General features: G+C 43.9%; 3 protein-coding genes across 4 annotated transcripts; 1 reads left to right on the top strand and 2 right to left on the bottom strand.

Moving 5' to 3' along the window:
• Positions 1-41: 41 nt before the first annotated feature.
• On the bottom strand, positions 42-8,168 carry aldh6a1 (aldehyde dehydrogenase 6 family, member A1). The gene is made up of 12 exons (XM_056295476.1): positions 8,027-8,168; positions 7,466-7,507; positions 7,270-7,344; positions 6,726-6,887; positions 6,297-6,375; positions 3,729-4,031; positions 3,452-3,573; positions 2,877-3,066; positions 2,199-2,380; positions 1,871-2,050; positions 944-1,042; positions 42-847 (listed from the first exon to the last, which is right to left on the bottom strand). Exons 1-12 carry the CDS (start codon positions 8,063-8,065, stop codon positions 743-745), a joined length of 1,578 nt encoding a protein of 525 aa, XP_056151451.1. The 5' UTR covers positions 8,066-8,168; the 3' UTR covers positions 42-742.
• A 218-nt stretch (positions 8,169-8,386) lies between these two features.
• On the top strand, positions 8,387-11,823 carry gstz1 (glutathione S-transferase zeta 1). 2 transcript variants are annotated; one of them, XM_056296086.1, is made up of 9 exons: positions 8,387-8,637; positions 8,973-9,024; positions 9,113-9,180; positions 9,408-9,488; positions 10,463-10,588; positions 10,973-11,048; positions 11,161-11,213; positions 11,291-11,340; positions 11,634-11,823. In XM_056296086.1, exons 1-9 carry the CDS (start codon positions 8,608-8,610, stop codon positions 11,758-11,760), a joined length of 663 nt encoding a protein of 220 aa, XP_056152061.1. In that variant the 5' UTR covers positions 8,387-8,607; the 3' UTR covers positions 11,761-11,823. The 2 variants fall into 2 exon arrangements, with proteins under 2 accessions (XP_056152061.1, XP_056152062.1); XM_056296087.1 differs by lacking the exon at positions 8,387-8,637 and adding an exon at positions 8,711-8,885.
• A 2,120-nt stretch (positions 11,824-13,943) lies between these two features.
• On the bottom strand, positions 13,944-18,632 carry zgc:163014 (uncharacterized protein LOC100038766 homolog). Its single transcript, XM_056295372.1, has 11 exons — positions 18,571-18,632; positions 18,325-18,495; positions 17,464-17,577; positions 17,206-17,414; positions 16,992-17,114; positions 15,549-15,736; positions 15,113-15,309; positions 14,913-15,004; positions 14,762-14,816; positions 14,382-14,479; positions 13,944-14,167 (listed from the first exon to the last, which is right to left on the bottom strand). Exons 1-11 carry the CDS (start codon positions 18,630-18,632, stop codon positions 13,944-13,946), a joined length of 1,533 nt encoding a protein of 510 aa, XP_056151347.1.
• Positions 18,633-19,158: the final 526 nt, after the last annotated feature.

The following is a 19,158-nucleotide window of genomic DNA, read 5'->3' as shown; positions in this document are numbered from 1 at the left end:
CACTATCAGTCTGGGCCACTGCTGCAAGTGAAACCATCCCACAGAATTGAAATTATGTGTAACCGGTTGTCAGATGATTATTTGTGCTCATAATAAGAATTAGAAAAAAAATTCAACCTACCAAGAATTGTGAATTCTCTTTCAATCACCCTCAGACAGACAAGTTTAAAGGTTTTATTTTGACAAATGGCTCTTTATTCAAACGCTACCACTCAAACCATGATATTGCACTTGAAAAAGCAACTCACTAAGAAAGAATCAGTGGAAGTAACAGAGTGTACAACTGTACTGCCATCTTTGTGTTTGTGACAACATATGTTCATCAAAAGGCAGTATGGATAACTTCACACTGGTCTTAAATGGCGATTTGATATCGTTGGTGTGAAAGCAGACAGGAGAATTGGTACTCTGTTGCACTCTATTGCATCACCATTGCACATCCTTTGCAATGTCATATTGTTCATTCATGGCCATGTTTGGTTTCTCCTTGGAGAGAAGGAGTAGCTTATAATACACAAAATTAGTATAAAATTTGCGGAGTTTTTTTTCTATTCCATCAACATACACCCCGTAGTGGTTGAAATAATTCTACCCTTTAGTATAAACAATCAAATTAATGCAGTATTTAAACCTTAAGGCATGTTTCTGTGTGGAGGAGGCCTATCTAGATTCTTTCAGACCGCACAGTAGTTTACTACATTTTGATTCACCGTATGTGTAAGGTGGGCTTTACACAAGCCAGTTAGCGTCCCATGGTGGGCATGGTAACTGCAGGACTTTTCAAGGTGGCATCTTCTGCTTTCCATTGTGAAGTAACAGTTTTGATCTGTGTGTAAAACTGGATGCCCTGGAGAATAGTGGACAAATTTTGGGTCAAGAATAACGGACTTCACGACAGGCGAGTTCCTTCTGAGACAGTGATAGATTTTTATTAGATGCTTACTTGTTTCCCATAGAAGTTGGTATCACCTCTGAAGGATCCTCTTGATCCAGTGAAGGAGAACATAGGCAGCGGAACAGGGATGGGGACATTGACTCCCACCTGCACAGCACAGCATGTTACCCCATTTGTTTCCATCAGTGTACACTTTGTGAAACAGTGCCTTTGATCAAGATCAGTGGCTGAGTAAAATGTAGGTATGAGAGATGTGATGCACCCTGTGCATTTAAAGGACAAAACAATACATGACAGCACCAAACAAAAAAAGTGCAGCTTTGGAAAGAGAGGAATGACTATACAAAACATTTTGTTTTTGAAGGTGCTAGAAATTGGCACGTTTGGTTCAGAATGTTTGAAACTGCGGGAGTAAGTGTGGACACACTGAAGTCAGGCCTTTTGGCCAAGGTGCAGGGGGTGTTTGTTGCATCGAGGTTTGGAGATGAGTGCAGCACATGGCCTGCACCGCATTCCCCGACATGTGAACAGCAAACACAGGGCATAACTATGGCCCCACAAGCAAACAAACACAGCAATGGCTGGCCATATTTATGCTTGAACATTTAACTGGATCCTAGGAATCCCTTCTGAGTCAAATTTAAGATTCCCCTTGCTCTAATCCTACCAGGAGAAATGTGTCTATGTCCCCCCTGTTCTGATTCAGAAATGCATATATTTGCAGTGGCTATTCATAGTCTTGATGGGGTGGGGAAGTGGAGGGCAGGGGGATGCCAAAGAGTATATTTTAGGCCAGGTGCAAACAAGGCTATACTTGCCATGGAAAATAATTGTTTTTGTATGTGTAAGTGAACTTTTTCAAACCAATGTGTGATGTGACCCTTGTTTGAGATGCTGCATAGACATGACAGCGGACTGTGAATGTCTTCCTTCTCCCATAACAGGAGAGTACATTTGGAGGTTGTAGCTACTCACCTGGCCAACATCCACCTCATGAGTATATTTGCGTGCGGCGGCGCCATTTGTGGTAAAGATAGCTGTGCCGTTGCCGTAGGGGTTGTTATTGACCAAGCGGATGGCATCATCCAACGAGTCTGCTTCCAGAACAACCAACACAGGCCCGAAGATCTCCTCAGTGTAGCACTTCATCTGGGGCTGGGAGAATACAAAGGAGGCATCACATGTCAGACTTTACCAAGTGATTCAGTTGTAGGTACTTTGTGGTATTTGTGGCGAATAAGTTTAGGATCTGATTATTTGGGTCCACATAAGATCCAGACTGATGAAGCAAAGACCAACGTACTGTGACATTGGCAATGATGGTGGGTCCAACAAAGTTTCCGTTCTGATAACCCTTGACTTTAATGTTTCTGCCATCCAGGAGGAGTGCAGCTCCCTCGTCCACTCCGCTCTGGATCAAACTGTTGACTCTCTCTTTTGCCTGAGGCGAAATCAGAGGCCCCACATCTGCACCAGGCTGGTCCCCTAGCAAAGCCCCAAAAACAACCGGCTACACGGTTACATACACAAGCGTGATATGCACTCATTTTGAGTGCGGACTCTCAAATACTCCAATGGCCACAATTACACGAAGCCATGACGAGGGGCACGAGAGGGCACTCCCTCCAAAATGGATGAAATAAGAGGTTTCTGGTATAGCCACAGAAATTAGAGTATCACTGCAAATAGGAAGAGTCTTTTTGTTCCCACATCAATTTCCCTTCTCAAAGGATTTGATGCTCTGAGCCACCATTTAGCTCAGGACCGCAGATCTGGCCACAAATTTGCAGCATGACTGACCCAACAAACCCTCTCTCCTAGCTGAGTCCAATGAGAAATTACAATGGGCAAAAGGAAAGAGGTGTGGTTAGGGCGGCATGGGTGGCCCTAAAAGGGCTAAACCGAGGGCCCGCAAGGGCTGAATGGGGGATCAGGAGAGATAAACATGGAGGGCAGGGCGGGGAGGGTGGGGTTGGGGTACCTGCATTCACACGCAGAGCCTTGGCACGCTCCACCAGCTCCGGCAGCCAGCCGCGTGCCTCCCCGACCAGAATGGCTGTGGAGAGCGCCATGCAGCGCTGCCCTGCTGCCCCGAATGCTGCCCCAACAAGCTGATTCAGGGTGTTCTCTTTATTGGCATCAGGCATCACTACACCGTGGTTCTTTGCTCCCTATAGTACATAGGAAAGTGCTTAGCTTTCCACATTTGAGTCTATAATACCATGGAAGGTGATTTTATTCTTTTCTTTTTTCTTTTTTCTTTTTCTTTTTTTTTTTTTTACTTCAGCTCATACTATCAGTTTTAAATGCACCACTTTTGTTATGAATAGATCAATTCTGATAGCGTCAACTCGCATAGAAACAAATGACTTTTCCAAATCAGGCAACTCAGCTGCAACTCGCCTCATCTGAACAACTGGCAATGACGAGAGGCAATAGGGACAAAAGTCCATCTGAGATATTTTAGTCAATGCTGCCACCTTTTGGTCATTTATGCAAACAGTTTTAGACACACCTACTGTGGATCTTTTTCATGTTTAGGCATTTAATACTTACCATGTTAGACTGGACCCTCTTGCCATTTTTAGAGCCCCTCTCATAGATATATTCTCCAGCTTGGTTCGAGCCCACAAAGCTGATTGCTTTAATGGCCGGATGATCACAGATGAAATTTACAGCTGGCGGAGAAAGAGACGTTTACAAGATCTCAATTAAATGTCACCATTTAATGAACCAGTTCCCGACTACTAATAGCTTTACACAGTGGGCAACTGTACGGAAGTGTAAAAGCTAGGTGAGCGAGCAGTATCCCGGGACAGTGACCGTCTCTCACCATCGTGTTGGCCATGGATGACGTTGAGCGTCCCATCTGGCGCGCCAGCATCCTGCAGCATCTTAGCCAGCAGCATGGCACAGCCTGGCACGCGCTCTGAGGGTTTCAAAAGGTAGGTGTTGCCACACACCAGGCCCATGGGGAACATCCACAGAGGGATCATGGCGGGGAAGTTGAAGGGGGCAATGCCGGCACAAACCCCGATGGGCAGGCGATATGTGTAGGTGTCCATGTCCTTGGTAATGGAGGGCAGGGTCTCACCAAGCATCAGAGAGGTGATACTGCAGGTGTGCTCCACCACCTCTGAACAGACAGATTCAAAACCCGGCCCATTATTCAAATACAAGCAGATGTTAAGCGAAACACTGCACACAGTGAAGATATTGCGTATATATCTCATTCTCGGATTTATTGATAGACTATCTGAGAAATATCAGAATGGAACAGCTAACCACTTGTTTGAAATACTTTTAAAAGTACGGAATACGATTTGTCTCAGGTTTAGAGTAATACCAAGAACATAGTTTAACTGTGTCCATCATGTCTCACAAACAAGTACTGCAAACCGCACAATCCTTTTCGTAGATACAAAAAAAAAACACCTACCAATTTGTATAAATTTGTATATGAGGAAAATAATTCCACAAATATATTTTAGTATGAAAATTATATCTTTCTGCAAATATCTTTACTATGTCTTTAAAGTTGTGAATCTGCATTGTGTAAGGAGCTAACGTCTACAAAATAAGTAAATTGTTGTTTACTGCAGTTTTATGATTGAGTTTTTTTCCCAAACATAAAATAATAATGATAATAATGATTACATTTATATAGCGCTTTTCTAGACACCCAAAGTCCTTCACATTGAAGGGGGTAACTCACGTCAACCACCACCAATGTGCAGCACCACCTGGGTGATGCACAGCAGCCATTTTGCACCAGAACGCTCACCACACATCAGCTTGAGGCGGACAGGGAGGAATTATGACAGTTACAAGTGTGCAAAATTATATTCTCTTGTTAAAACTCTTTCTCTGTACATGTTAGCCACTTAATGACCACGGTGGCAGTTAATGACACACAGCATATTGTAATATAACGGACTTAAATGAATATCCCTTGAAGAAAAAAGTGCATTTGCGGATTGGAGGACTTGAGCTCCCGACTAAATTTGTCTCGTATTTGTCTTGAATTCATAAACAAATATGTTCACATTTATATGTGATTTGTTATTCGTGAATTCAATACTTTAAACGTAATGTTACGATATAATTGTAGATTGGTTAGTAGGACTGGATGCTACAATCCCTGAAATTTCTGCGCCGCAATTGACTAGAGTGGCGTTGTTCTCAGTGATGACCACTAGGTGATGCTGCAACCATTGCGACACATCTTCAGTTGGGTACCTCAACATCACTGGGTGTTTTGGCCTTTTATCACAAGACACCCTCAGCCAAGAAAGGCCCACCCTAGGCTGATCCGGCCTGGATGTGTGTCTCATAGTTACTCTCCAGATGGTCACTTGGGAGCCCAGACGCTATCTCTTCTTTTCAGCCAAAGCCAATGACTATGCCTTTCGGCGGTGTTGGCAAGCGCTTTGATTGCCCTCCTATGGGCCTGCCCTCTTGCGGTGGAACTGGCTATGAAGCCCCTGCAACCGACCTCAACTAGACGCACTTTGACATTCCAGCCTCACTCCTCTGCTTCAGCTGCAAGGTTGGCGTATCGCAGCCTTTTTCGTTCGTATGCCTCATCCACAGCATCTTGCCGGGGCATCGTCAGCTCAACGATGAAGACAAGGCAGCAGGAGTTGGACCAGAGGACCAGATCCGGTCGCAAGCTGGTAGTTGCAATTTCGGATAGGAAGGTGAGTCTCTGGCCTAGGTCAACACACATTTCCCAGTCCCTGGCTCCGTTCAGTGGACATGATTCAGGAAGTGAGGGGTTAACCCCCATTCCTTTCTTTCCCAGATGAAGGATGGTAGTAATAATATTTATTATATTTCTAAATATATTTTGGGAATTAATTGCTTCATATAGAAACTGAAAGTTATTTCTTTGGGTCAAGAAAAAAAAAAGATGTGACGTGTCGCTTGCTGTACTTTTTTGTACGACATGATGGACGCGAGTGAATCGTGTTCTCTGGACTCGTTGAATGTTCCTCTGACTTTATTTATTCTGAGACAAATCTGATTCCATACAAATGTGAGTAAATTGATATCGTAGTAATGTATCCGAGGTTGTGGTTTTAAAAGAAGACTGGCTCTAGGCAAAAAAAATGATATATGTCTCAGGTCAGGCAAATGTGTGCAGATAGCATAGCCTATATACTATATAAAAGATATCCAAACAGACCACTGAGCAAAGTGAGTGTCAGACATTTGCAAACCTCATGGAGTATGGTGCTCTGTCAGGAAGTGACCTAGGCATGGATGCAGTGTACTGATTAAACATTCATGTGGCTGCAAAGTAAGTACTGATGTAGGCTAATGGTCAAAAGTTTAACTACACGATGCCCTATGAAAAGGAGTGTGTATGTGAGTTTCTGTCTCTGTGTGGAAAACTTACGCAATCCTCTGAACACATCCCCCTCTGCATCTGCAAGGGTCTTGCCCTGCTCCAAGGTGATTGACTTAGCAAGTTCTTTCTGAAAAACATAAGACAGTCATCTTATCCATCCTTTATTGTGAATCTGATTTTTACATTTACGTTAACCTGAGTTGGGTGTGTCAGCATCAAATTGAAACAACACTCGATGAACCAATATGGAAGGTCAGTTAATAAATGAGTGAAAACAAAGACAAGGCAAAGCCAGTGTGACTTGGTTAAACATTGCCCAGTATGATTGACTGAGTCTGTGAAAATTCAACAAAAGATGCATACTTGTGACTGCTTGTAGCTATTATGAACAGAGCCAAACATAAAAGAGCTGAACATAGACTTGAATATTCTACTAAAAGTTGTTCCCCCTTTTATATTGTAAGCCTTCTGACTTACAATGTTGTCCTTGATAAGCTGCTGATAGCGCAGAAAGATTTGCTGACGAGTCAAGATGGAGGTCTCAGACCAGGAGTGAAAGGCCCTGGAGCAGGAGTCCACAGCAGCCAACATCTCCTCCTGGGTGGCCTTGGGTACACGGGAAATCACCTCATTGGTAGCCTGCAATCAAGCAGAGGAAAGGATGCCTTAGTGGGAGTAAGTTTACAACTTGAAGTAAATTTACAACCTAAACTGTCTAAACAGTCTACACAGCCCACTGTTGCTGGCTAAACCCATAAAACAGATTATTACATGGATACTTTGCTACCTCTTTTTCTGTTGATGAAACAATACAATGTGTTGTATCTTTGTAGTAAGATATACGCTGCAAGGCATTTAATTATGGAGTAATGAACACAATTACATAAGAGTCATGCAAAACTACTTAGTTATGAGTGAAACAAATGTTGCTACTTAAAGCCTTATTAAAGCCATCAGCTACTCAGGGGTGTACTCAAAATTAGTGTGCTGTGAAGTAATCCAGACCAAGGGAAATACTTACAGGATTGTGAATATCAAGCCATTCTGAACTTTTGGATTCAACAAACTTCCCATCGATGAACAGCTTAGTGGTGGGCTGTGAGGAGAGATATGGCATCACATCTGTGTCTGTTCTTCAACTGATTTATCCAACTACTGTTGTTTTAGTGTGCAAGGCAAGAGCTGGCAACACATTTTGACAAAAACCTCCAACTCACCACAGAAGAGGAGTAGCACATGTGACCAACTTTAAGTGGGACCTTTAGAGGAAGAAGGCTACAGGTCAGGTGGTTATAATTCACCCTATTTGGAAAACAAAATCATGCATACCTATTCGCCGTGCATGCATTTGTAAAACGTTAAATGTAGAACTCAAATAGTTCCAGACAGTGTGTACAGGTTTAATGAACAACTATGACACAGATAATCTCAAAAGCATATGACAGGGTTTGGAGAGACTCACCGGGTCCATATGAAGAGATCCCCAAAGGGGGATATTATTGAAAAAAAATGTATGCAAGGTTCAAATGATAAAGTCCATTAATTTCCCATAATGCAAATCAACCTACTTCAGAAAGCAGCCATTTCATACAATATGCATAAGAAGTCTTCAACTGAAACAAATGGAGTTCATTAACTTAATTTTTAAGGAATAGATCATCTTATATAACAACCCAGAAAGAAATCCTCCATTAATTTCTAACACCTAATTCTGCATACGTTGTGAAGTGTCAAATATGTACCCGAGGCTGGGTGTTTTTTTAATGTGCAACTCTTACCCTTTTGTTCAACAGTGATCTCACTGCGGTCGTTGCCATGATGGAAACGTCGGTGTTATTTACTTAAATTACCGAGAACTACCCCAGTACCCCCAGGTGGGACTGCGGCCAGGGCACGACGACCAACCTGCCTCTTCACCTACACGGGATTACTAACAGGCGGGTTTAAAGCGGAAAAACGTGGTTTTCCATTCGCTCCATGCGAACACGCCCATGAACAGAGCAATCGTATTGGTTTACATGCGGACGCGCACTGTCCATTCGCGATACGTGAATTCGGAAGTCCCGCCTTCTCTATGAAAAACGTATCTAACCATTGGACAAAATCGCTAAGCATTTTATAGCGACTGGATGGAAGTTACGTAACCGCCAACCCAAAGACCGTGGCTGAACATGGATTTATTATCATCCTGGAGATTTAGTTGACGTTTAGAAAAATCACAGGAAAAGCGATACGAATGGGAAACATGCGTTACTTTGAAATGGGCAGGATATAATCAACGACTCCCAGCAATGATAATCTCTTACTTCGCTATCGAAATTAGCGTTAAAACAAAACTTAAGTGTTCTCATCCACAACGATGCACCTTTCATTTGCTCGCCTCGCCAAGGTATTGTAATGGCACCGTTGTATCTGTTCCACTGGGTCCCCTGGCTCACTAATAAGAAACATACCATCTGCCAGCAATGCTTAGTCATTGTCCAAAGAGCAGGGAGGAGGGCTTTTAGGAGCACATCTTATTGGCCCATGTAATGATGCGATTTTCCTGGCCAACTTTTGTAAACCCACGTTGGAAACGTCCGTTTTCAGTTGCTTAGCGTAACGTTTGACTATCTGCAAATCATGGCAAATACAAAGGTGAAACAGCAAAGGAAAGAAAGTAACTTTTGATGAGGAGGAATTTCACTGTTTTCAAGTCTTCTAATGTTTTTGCCTTTTCTTTAGCCCATTCTTCATGGATACTTCAGAAGCTCCTGCTCCTGGAGGGTGCGTATTGGTAAGTGTTGGGATTGTCCACGTTTCTTTATTATTATCATTTTTGTTGCTGTTGTTGTTTTGCCCACTATTAACATCGTCTGTGTCAGCTTTTGCTCTCAAAGGTATTGAATATGACCAGGTACCAGTCAACCTAATCAAAGATGGAGGTCAGCAGGTACAATTTTAAAAAAATCATATCTTTAAAAATATGCAATTTTTCTGTACATGTTTCAAAACATGATGTGCGTTTTCCTTTAATGAGGCGAGTATATTATGTCGATGATGTAATCACTCAATCTTGTCAAACTTTCAAATACAATGTAAATAATTTTTGTTTTAGACCTCTGAATGAAATATTGAATAAAGTGCAGGGTTCTCATTAGTGTTCCCTGTGTGTTCCAGCTTACAGACCAATACAAGGCATTAAACCCTATGCAACAAGTGCCTGCTGTGGAACTTGATGGCATCACTCTTTCTCAGTCAGTGAGTTCTCCAAATCTACATCTGCAAAATCAATGAAGTGATTGTCAAATAGCAAACAGCTAAGATTCTTCTGAAATGGGGTCGCCGGTTCGAATCCCCGTGTTACCGCCGGCTTGGTCGGGCGTCTCTACAGACACAATTGACCTTTCGCAAAGTCCCGCCCCTCTTACTTACTGTTGCTATGCCCGTCAAGCATTTCAGAACTATCCAGGAAGTAGCCGGAAAACACCAAAACATGAAGGAAGGAATCAGCGCATTGTGTGGGTGAAAGTAACAGTAATAATACGTTAGCTGTATTAGCTATCAATAATAGCTAGTAGCAAGCTTAGCTTGGAGCAGACAGGTATTTTTGTTGATTTTGGATGGATTAAGCTGGCTATGGGGTCTGCTATACTGCGAAATCTATTGCCGACATTGCGCTTCTTGCGTTCGGGGTCTCGAGAAGGGAAAGAAAATTACACCCCCTCCAAACGTTTCACATATCTAGTATCCGATTTGCAGATCCCATAGGCACACCGTTTCAGCATTTTGCTGTGTGTTTGAAAGCTTGACGGACCGTTGCTAAGGTAGGATTGGACAAGCACTGTTCTGGGGCGGTACTTTGCGAAAGGTCAATTGGCCGTGTCTGCGGGTGGGAAGCCGGATGTGGGTATGTGTCCTGGTCGCTGCACTAGCGCCTCCTCTGGTCGGTCGGAGCGCCTGTTCGGGGCGGGGGGGGGGACTGGGGGGAATAGCGTGATCCTCCCACGCGCTACGTCCCCTGGAGAAACTCCTCACTGTCAGGTGAAAAGAAGCGGCTGGTGACTGCACATGTATCAGAAAAGTCATGTGGTAGTCTGCAGCCCTCCCCAGCTCGGCAGAGGGGGTGGAGCAGCAGCCGGAATGGCTCGGAATAGTGGCGTAATTGGCCAAGTACAATTGGGGAGGGGGAAAAAAAGGGAGATTCCTCTGAATTATGTTGTGTGATCACACAGCTCGCAGTGATCCAGTATATTGAGGAGACTAGGCCAGGACCCCGGCTTCTTCCAACAGACCCAAAGAAACGTGCCCAGGTGCGGATGATATGTGACCTTATCGCCTCTGGGATACAGCCCTTACAGGTGAGCAGATTACAGCACAATAAGTCAAGTCAAGTCAAATTTATTTGTATAGCCCAATATCACAAATTACAAATTTGCCTCAAGGGGCTTTACAGCAACACAACATCCTGTCCTTAGACCCTCGCATCGGATAAGGAACAACTCCTTAAAAAAAACCTTTAACAGGGAGAAAAAACAGGAAGAAAGCTCAGGGAGAGCAACAGAGAATGAAACTGCTAGGCTAAAGCAGAGTTAACACACCTATACCATGAACAGATTACAGTGTTGTGTATTTACAGAAAAGTGAGATCAGACCCGGTGAAATTAAAGGATTGTGTTAACATCACAACAGCCCCAATGTCAGTGTCACTTCTCATGATCATGACGTTCCTGATTTTGTTCCAGAATTTGTATGTGCTCCAGAAGATTGGTGCAGAGAAGGTGCAGTGGGCACAACATTTTATTGAACGTGGTTTTCAAGGTTAGTACAGTTCTTACAAATGTACACCCATGATAAAACTACATTTTCATCAGAGCGGTTTATGAATATAAATTTGAAAAGGCATCACATTTTACCTGGTGTGCTTCCCCAGCTTTAGAGCCCATTCTGAAAGAAACAGCTGGGACATACTGCGTAGGGGATGAGGTAAGGGGGTGTTCATCATATTAATGCAGCATTCTGCAGAAGTTCAATAAAGGTTTAACTAAGGTCTTATTTCTTAGGTATCCATGGCAGACATCTGTCTGGTTCCACAAGTCTACAATGCAGAAAGGTATGTCATCAAACATGCATTGCAACATAAACACCACATACCGATTTCTTTCAGATTTTACTAAAACAAAGTTGAGGACAATTGTTTTAAATATGTGAGTCCTATCAAAGAAACATTGCCATAGACATTAACTCCAGCCATCATCCAGCAATTTTCTCCATCTTTGCATATTTGATGGCCATTATGTTTCATAATATAAATGGAACACATATCAGATACAGTAGTATTTTCAGTATATTGTCTTCCCATACAGAAAGGTCCTTAGGCTTACTTCAATTTTACATCCCTAACAGGTTCAAAGTGGATGTCGGGCAATATCCAACTATCAAAAGGCTGAATCAGGCCTTAATTGAGCTCGAGGCTTTCAAAGTCAGCCATCCATCTTGCCAGCCAGACACACCTGTTGATCTGCGCACATAGGACAATGACTTGGTGACATATGGGAGACAGTTATGCCAATTTGTCCATTGCTCAATAAAATGCTTTGTTTGAAGTATACCTGTTTGACAATTGTTACTTTAAATAACAGGGAATATTTTCAGGATGAGGGTAAAATGCAGGGTAAAGCAGAGGGTAAAACAACGGCTCCTGAATATGTCTGCCACTTTTCTGTAGCTCACACACATGCCAGCACCTCCTTTTCAACTATAGAGTACTTGCGCTCTGTTGCAGTGAGTGTGCGGGAAGCGAAGGCCACTGGTTTCTCTGTGCCGTCCGGCTGTATCTGGGCAAACACAGCACCCAGTCCATAGTCACTCACATCTGTAGAGACCACTGAACAGAGAGTAGTGTCATAAAGAGCGAGGGCCAGACTGACCAACAGGAGCTGCTTAAGTTCATCAAAACTGCTTTGAGCAGCATCAGTCCATGTAAATGTGTTTTTGTCTTTGGCACATTCACGCGTAGGGGCCACAACTGGAGCAAAGTTGGGGAGAAATTTGGAGTAACAGGACACAAGGCCCAAAAAAGATCTTAAGGCAGGTGCATCACATGGGGGCGAGGCTTTCAGGATGGCATCAAAGTGTTCTTGGTCAGGCAGGATACCCTCAGCAGTGATGACATTACCAAGGAAGCACAGTGAAGTCTTTCTGAATTGACACTTGTCATTCAACACCAAGCCAGCCTCTTTCAGTTTCAGCAGTGCAGTACTGAGATTACAGTCATGCTCATTGGCAGTGGCACCATAAACAAGGTCGTCTAGGTAATTCTGAACGCCAGGTACACCCTGCAGAATGGTTGCCATCATTTTTTGGAAGGCAGAGGGTGCAGACACCAAGCCATAGGGGACCCTACAATCTCTGAAGAGCCCCTTGTGTGTAATGAAGGCTGTAATATCTCTACTGTCATCATGTAGGGGCACCTGGCAATATGCATTTGCCAGATCAAGGGTGGAGAACAGCTTAGCACATCACAGGTTGGCTAGCAGCCCATGAACATCTTCATCTCTACCTCTGGTATTCAGAAGGTCTTCCTGTTTGATGTGGTCAGTAAGATCTGCATCGCCACTGACAGCAGCCTGGTGGACATGCAGACATATGAGCTGTGTTGTGACATGATCGATGTGATCATTGACATTTCCTGGATCTACGGGTAAGAGTTACCAGTCATGGCCAACTGGAATAACACACGGCTCCCTGTTAAATTACAGCAGCTACACGTCACTTAGGTTGAACGGTTTCACTTTTACACCGCGTATACCTCCACAAGGGGTGGCATGGTGGTGCAGTAGTTAGCGCTGTTGCCTCACAGCAAGAAGGTCCTGGGTTCAAGCCCTAGGGTAGTTCAACCTTGGGGGTTGTCCCAGGTCGTCCTCTGTGTGAAGTTTGCATGTTCTCCCCGTGTCTGTGTGGGTTTCCTCCGGGTGCTCCGGTTTCCTCCCACAGTCCAAAGACATGTAGGTCAGGTGAATCGGCCGTACTAAATTGTCCCTAGGTATGAATGTGTGTCGGCCCTGTGGCATGTCCAGGGTGTCTCCCCACCTGTCACCCAATGACTGCTGGGATAGGCTCCGGCATCCCCACGACCCTGAGAGCAGGATAAGCGTTTCGGATAATGGATGGATGGATAAATAACAGGGAATATTTTCATTTGAAATTTATTGTTTCAAAAACATACATACAAAAAATTGCAATATCTGGACACAAGGTAAACCGCTGAGGACGAAGTATATGAACCACACATCAGGTATTCATCGCACAAGAAAACTAGTTTAAATCAGAAATCGATAACTATATACCATCTCAAAAAAAAAAAAAAAAAATATATATATATATATAGCAAGCAACCTTAAATAAATCTCATTCAGCTAGCCCTTCATTGTTCAGTGATATGGACTCCACACATGGTTAACTTACTGCTGTAGAGGGAGCTGATCAAGGCTTGGCTTTTGTGAACCACAATCCAAATGGTAACAAAAGCCAACCCTAACTCTAGTGAGTCAGAACCACCATTTCCAGAAAAACTGATAGTTTAAGTTGCCAGCCTTTTGTCTGTCGAATTTGTCTGTTGCCTATTTTGAGTTTTGCTACCTTAATTCTAACAGCTAAAAATTAGGTTTTATTTCTGTATGATCCAAAAGCTATTTCTCCTTCTGGTCTTTAATGTCACTCATTAGCAGGGATGTCCACTCTGCACTTGATAGTGTCATTGTAGAAGGTTCCTGAACAATCCGAACCACCAAACACCAGTACTGTGCATTGGGTTTTGCCATGCTCGCCCTGCTTCTCAGCATCTGATAGGATGGAATTTCCCAAATTTATGATGCTGTGCCCAGCACGAGGCCTGGAGCAAAGCAGAGGAGATGCCACCGAACTCCACATCCTTGTGTCTGAGGAGAAACCAAGACAGGAGTTTCCTCTGTAAAATTACATTACCGTACGAGAATCGAATCGTGGTAACTCAAAAAATAAGACCAATATCTTTGTGATAATACGGCACACAAACCATAATAGTTGGGACTGAACTGGACTGCGCTGACAGGGCGTCACTTAAATTTTTCATTTACTCAGAAGGCACAAAGTGCGTAACACAATAAATCTCACCCATATCAAAGATGTGCACATCCTGCAGGGCTCCAGTGGCACTGCAGCCTCCACTGACCAGCATCCTGTTGGCAGATACTGGGAGCGCTGCGTGAAAACTGTCCAGAGGGACAAGAAGTTTGGGTTTTTTTTCCAAGTTATTAATTTCTCTGAAATTTGTCTAATAAATCAGAATGGAAATTATCATTTTCCTTATTCACAGCTGAGCAATAAATCTGAAACCAACAAGCAATTCATAAATATTTCTGTTGCTGCATATTGTTTTTTATGTGACAAGAGACATTTAAACACAACAAAGTCTGCCCTACATATCCAAAAAAGACTACTAACAGATGGTTCCAACAACGACATTATTCAAGGTTAATTAACAATGTGCTCACCCCCGAGGCAGCGGTGGTGGGTTCTCACATTCCACTGCTCTGTACTCCATGAATCCTTCGCCCAGAAAGGGAAATGACGTTTTAGGTCAACAGGTGAAGGAGACTGCAGTCCGAATTACTAAATGATGCACCTGATGATGCTCCATCTTACCAAGATCAAGAATATGGAGGTCATTGAGATAGACTGTTGCCCTCTGGCCACCGAAAATTATTAAATTGTCTGAGAGTAGTGTCGCCGAGTGTCTGCTCAATACAATCACACAGGTTAGTCATTAACACTCCTTCAGCAGTGTTTGGTCAAAAGACATCTTGTAATTCATGTTTTCAATGGAAGTTATTTGTGACACTGACCCAAACCTACGCAGGGGTCTGTTCCCCTCTATAATAGGCTGATACCATATTTCAAACTCTGGGTTAAATATGTACAGAGAATTACAGCACATTATATCCTCTGGATAATGGCCTGGTTGAACTCCACCGAAGATGAAAAGCTCCTTCTTGTAAAAGGTTGCCGAATGACAAGCCAAAGATGGTATTTTTCCTTTTGCCTGAAGGGAAATAAGCAAAAGACTGTTGTTGGGATTTTTTTTTTTTTACCTAAGCATCCCCTTATCATTGTGCACAAGCAAATTGAAAATTCTCTCTCTCTCTCTCTCTCTCTCTCTCTCTCTCTCTCTCTCTCTCTCCTCCTGATTGTCTCCTATTCAGTGAAAATTCAAGTTTAAAATTCCAAAAAATTGAAAGGGAACAAAATCAAAAACATGTGTATGACTTGTGACAAACCCACAGTGACAAGCTTCCACTTCCAGGTTAGTGTATCAAGAATGTACATGTCACTGTATCCCTGATCCTCCCGGAGGCCACCGTAGACAAAGACCGCCTTTGAATCAGGGTCATAGGTCGCAGAGTGGCCGCGGGCACAAGGTGGGCTGGGTCCAGAGGTAGAGGAGTTCATGGGGAACCATAAATCATTGTCTGATGAGATTACAAAAAAAAAGTTATGCATGACTTAATCTGCACAATCTGCAACCAAATACAGAAGCCATATGCAGAAATGCATTCAGTGGACAATGTGAAGGCCTTTTTTCCTTTACCCTGCCTTTCATGCAAAGAGCTTTAATATCCAGAATGGTTATGAAATGGCACGAGTGCCTTGTCCTCCATGAGGCACCTAGCAAGCATGACAGCCAGGAAACAAGGTGTTGCTGAGATATATAGTTGAGGTTAAATTCAAGCAAGATTCGGTATACCTGCCTTTTTTCTTTTTTTGAATTTCTCCCCAATTGTATTCAGCCACGGCGGTACAGTGGTTAGCGCAGTTGCCTCACAGCAAGGGTTCTGGGTTCAAGCCCAGGGTAGTCCAACCATGGGGGTCGTCCTTTGTGTGGAGTTTGTATGTTCTCCCCATGTCTGTGTGGGTTTCCTCCGGGTGTACCGGTTTCCTCCCACGTCCAAAGACATGTAGGTCAGGTGAATTGGCCGTACTAAATTGTCCCTAGTTGTGAATGTGTGTTGGCTCTGTGATGGCCTGGTGGCCTGTCCAGGGTGCCTCCCCGCCTGCCGCCCAACGACTGCTGGGATGGGCTCCAGCATCCCGCGACCTTGAGAACAGGATAAGCGGTTTGGATAATGGATGGATTGGATAATGGATGTATCCGGCCAATTACCCCACTCTTCCAAGCTTTCCCAGTTGCTGCTCCACCCCCTCTGCTGATCCAGGGAGGGCTGCAGACTACCACATGCCTCCTCTGATACATGTGGAGTCGCCAGCCGCTTCTTTTCACCTGACAGTGAGGAGTTTCGCCAGGGGGACGTAGCACGTGGCAGGATCACGCTATTCCCCCCAGTTCCCCCTCCCCCCTGAACAGGCGCCCCAACCAACCCAAGGAGGCGCTATTGCAGCGACCAAGACACATACCCACATCCAGCTTCCCACCCGCAGACACGGCCAATTGTGTCTGTAGGGATTCCCAACCAAGCCGAAGATAATGCAGGGATTACGAACCAGCGATCCCCGTGTTGGTAGGCTGATTTGGAGGGAATAGCTTGTCCACCTTTTTCCATTCACTATGGCACCTCTGACAGCGGTCCAGCAAAGTGATTGAATGTTTATACGGGTATCAACTTGGATGACTGGTTATATCTTTAAATATGGAAAAAGAAAAATCTTCCACAGACTTTAAAAGTATGTGTGTGTGTGTGTGTGTGTGTGTGGGGGGGGTTAACTGACCTATCTCAAGCTTCCACATTGAGTCCTCACAGTGGTTTTGATCTGTTGTTTCCCCTCCCATCAGGATGGCTGTAACAGGGTCACTCAAACACATGGTATGTCTCCAACGTTTTGCTGGACGCACTGAAAAATGGATCATCGTTCACGAATTCACCTACACGACTCTGAATTTGAATGGTGTGGCATTTTTGGAAATAACAGTTTGCAAACTGACCATCTCTGCAGTCCTTTATCCATGTAGTCTTTTCTTCTTGGCTGTTTACTCTTGAAAGCCTCAGTTTCTCGTGACTTGAAGCGTGGCTCATGTCAACAGCAGTGCTGTCCACATCTTCAAAACTCTTGGCAAATGCTTCATGCCCTGAAGCCTTACGATTTAATTTAGCAAAAGGGATGATGCCATAGAATGGATATTCAGCCGACATGCTGACAATAAGATGACGAGAACACGATTTCAATTCATTATTACTCTCACCGTGGGCCAAATTTGGGGTTCATTTCCCAGAGTGGACTCAAGGGGTTCATTCTTGTCAGTATGGAGCTCAGCATAGCAAGCATTCCTTCCCAAATGTGACGAGCTGGGAGACGTCTTCAAAAAAATAAAATAAAGATTTACATTAAGTATTATGACATCCCCAGCTAAAATCTTCCAGATTAACCCTATAGTCATGGTGGGGTCATCTCACCTTTTGACACACAGCACTTTGGTGTAATGTGTGAGACTCATAAGTGGTGTTGTGCAGCTCAGGAAACAGACTTCTTTTTACTCGTGGAGTGCTACTGAAGAAACTGGCTTGATCCGGTGGCTGCATGACACAAAACTGTACTAAGAGGCCATTGCATGATTTGATCAAACCATTTGTGCATCACAGTTCATACATTAAAACTCAAATGTGCCCAGATAAAAAGGTCATGATGAAAATCAAAAACACAGACTGAAATGAAACTAATAAAACAATCTAAACCTTAAAAAAAGAGTGAAGGAGCTGTAAGATTATAAAATAGAGTGACATGAATCAAATAAAGTTGATTAAATTAGAACAGAGAGGTCATAACTGATCAATTGCAGATTAGGTGGTAAAAAATAAATGTCAGATTGCACCTGCCATGCGACGGAAGAAACCACCCATACCGGTCTACAAACTGTGAGTAGAATCTTGCCATAGACTCCTCTCCTTCCTTTCTCTGCCGCCACCGCGACCATCTCAGAGCTCCAGTCGCCCTCCCAGGTGAGACACCTGCATCCACCCCCCCCCCACCCCAAGTCACACTCGAGTTTAATCTTGTGCATATCATTTTTGACAGCGGTGGCGGAAGCCGACATCAAATTACACACCTCGAAAGACGCGACAGAGTCCCGATCTTCTGGGCTTTCGCCTCATCGCTGACTACAACCTCCGCCGAGATGGTCGCCTCGCTGTGCTTCCATTTTCCCAGGCCGAAGATGACCAGCTGCTTGGGCAGAGGCAGCGGGATGTGGACTTGGAAGTGCTCCCGGTTGGATTTGCTGCGACCGGGTCAACTGGTTAGTTGGCGAATATCTAGGGCGTATCGGTACGTGTTTAAATGGATGTAATCATACCTGATGAACTGACGCGGAGTATCTCGAAGAGACCACAGGACGTAGAAGTTCAGCTTCTCCATTTCGGACTTCACTTCGGAGACTGATGAGCGCCGCGGACAAATACCCCGCCTCAAATTAATGGGCGGTCAACTAGGTGCCCGCAGTGATGACGTGTTTTTGTAGGCCAACCTGGAAGTTAGCAACGCCCTGCCTTTAACATGAATATTGAAATAGAGATGGTTGACGTAATGCTATTGTAATGTGCATGGATAAGTAGACATGTTGGTGCTTGACTATCGGGTCGGACCCTCTGGGTCGGATCCTTTAGTCGACTGGTTAACGTTGTCGCTTGCGGAGTGGGAGATTCGGGTTCGCGTCCCGGGTGTGGCGGTTCCCGGACTGCCCCCCGAATTCACTACCCAATATTTTAATAAAGATAAGATCGGAAGTAGAATGCTGTATAACATACAACTAGTTATTATTTTTGGAAAAATCCATATCCAGAAGAAAGAAATGGTCAGGAACCAAGCCAAATTTCCTGCACTTTATGAATAAATTTAAACAATATAGCACCATTTTATTTAATCTTAAAAACAAAAAGGCTAG

This window comes from Lampris incognitus, chromosome 16 (genome assembly GCF_029633865.1).
Source record: "Lampris incognitus isolate fLamInc1 chromosome 16, fLamInc1.hap2, whole genome shotgun sequence".
NCBI lineage: Eukaryota > Metazoa > Chordata > Actinopteri > Lampriformes > Lampridae > Lampris > Lampris incognitus.
The sequence above is the reverse complement of the archived record's forward strand: the minus strand, read 5'-3'. Positions and strand labels throughout refer to the sequence as shown.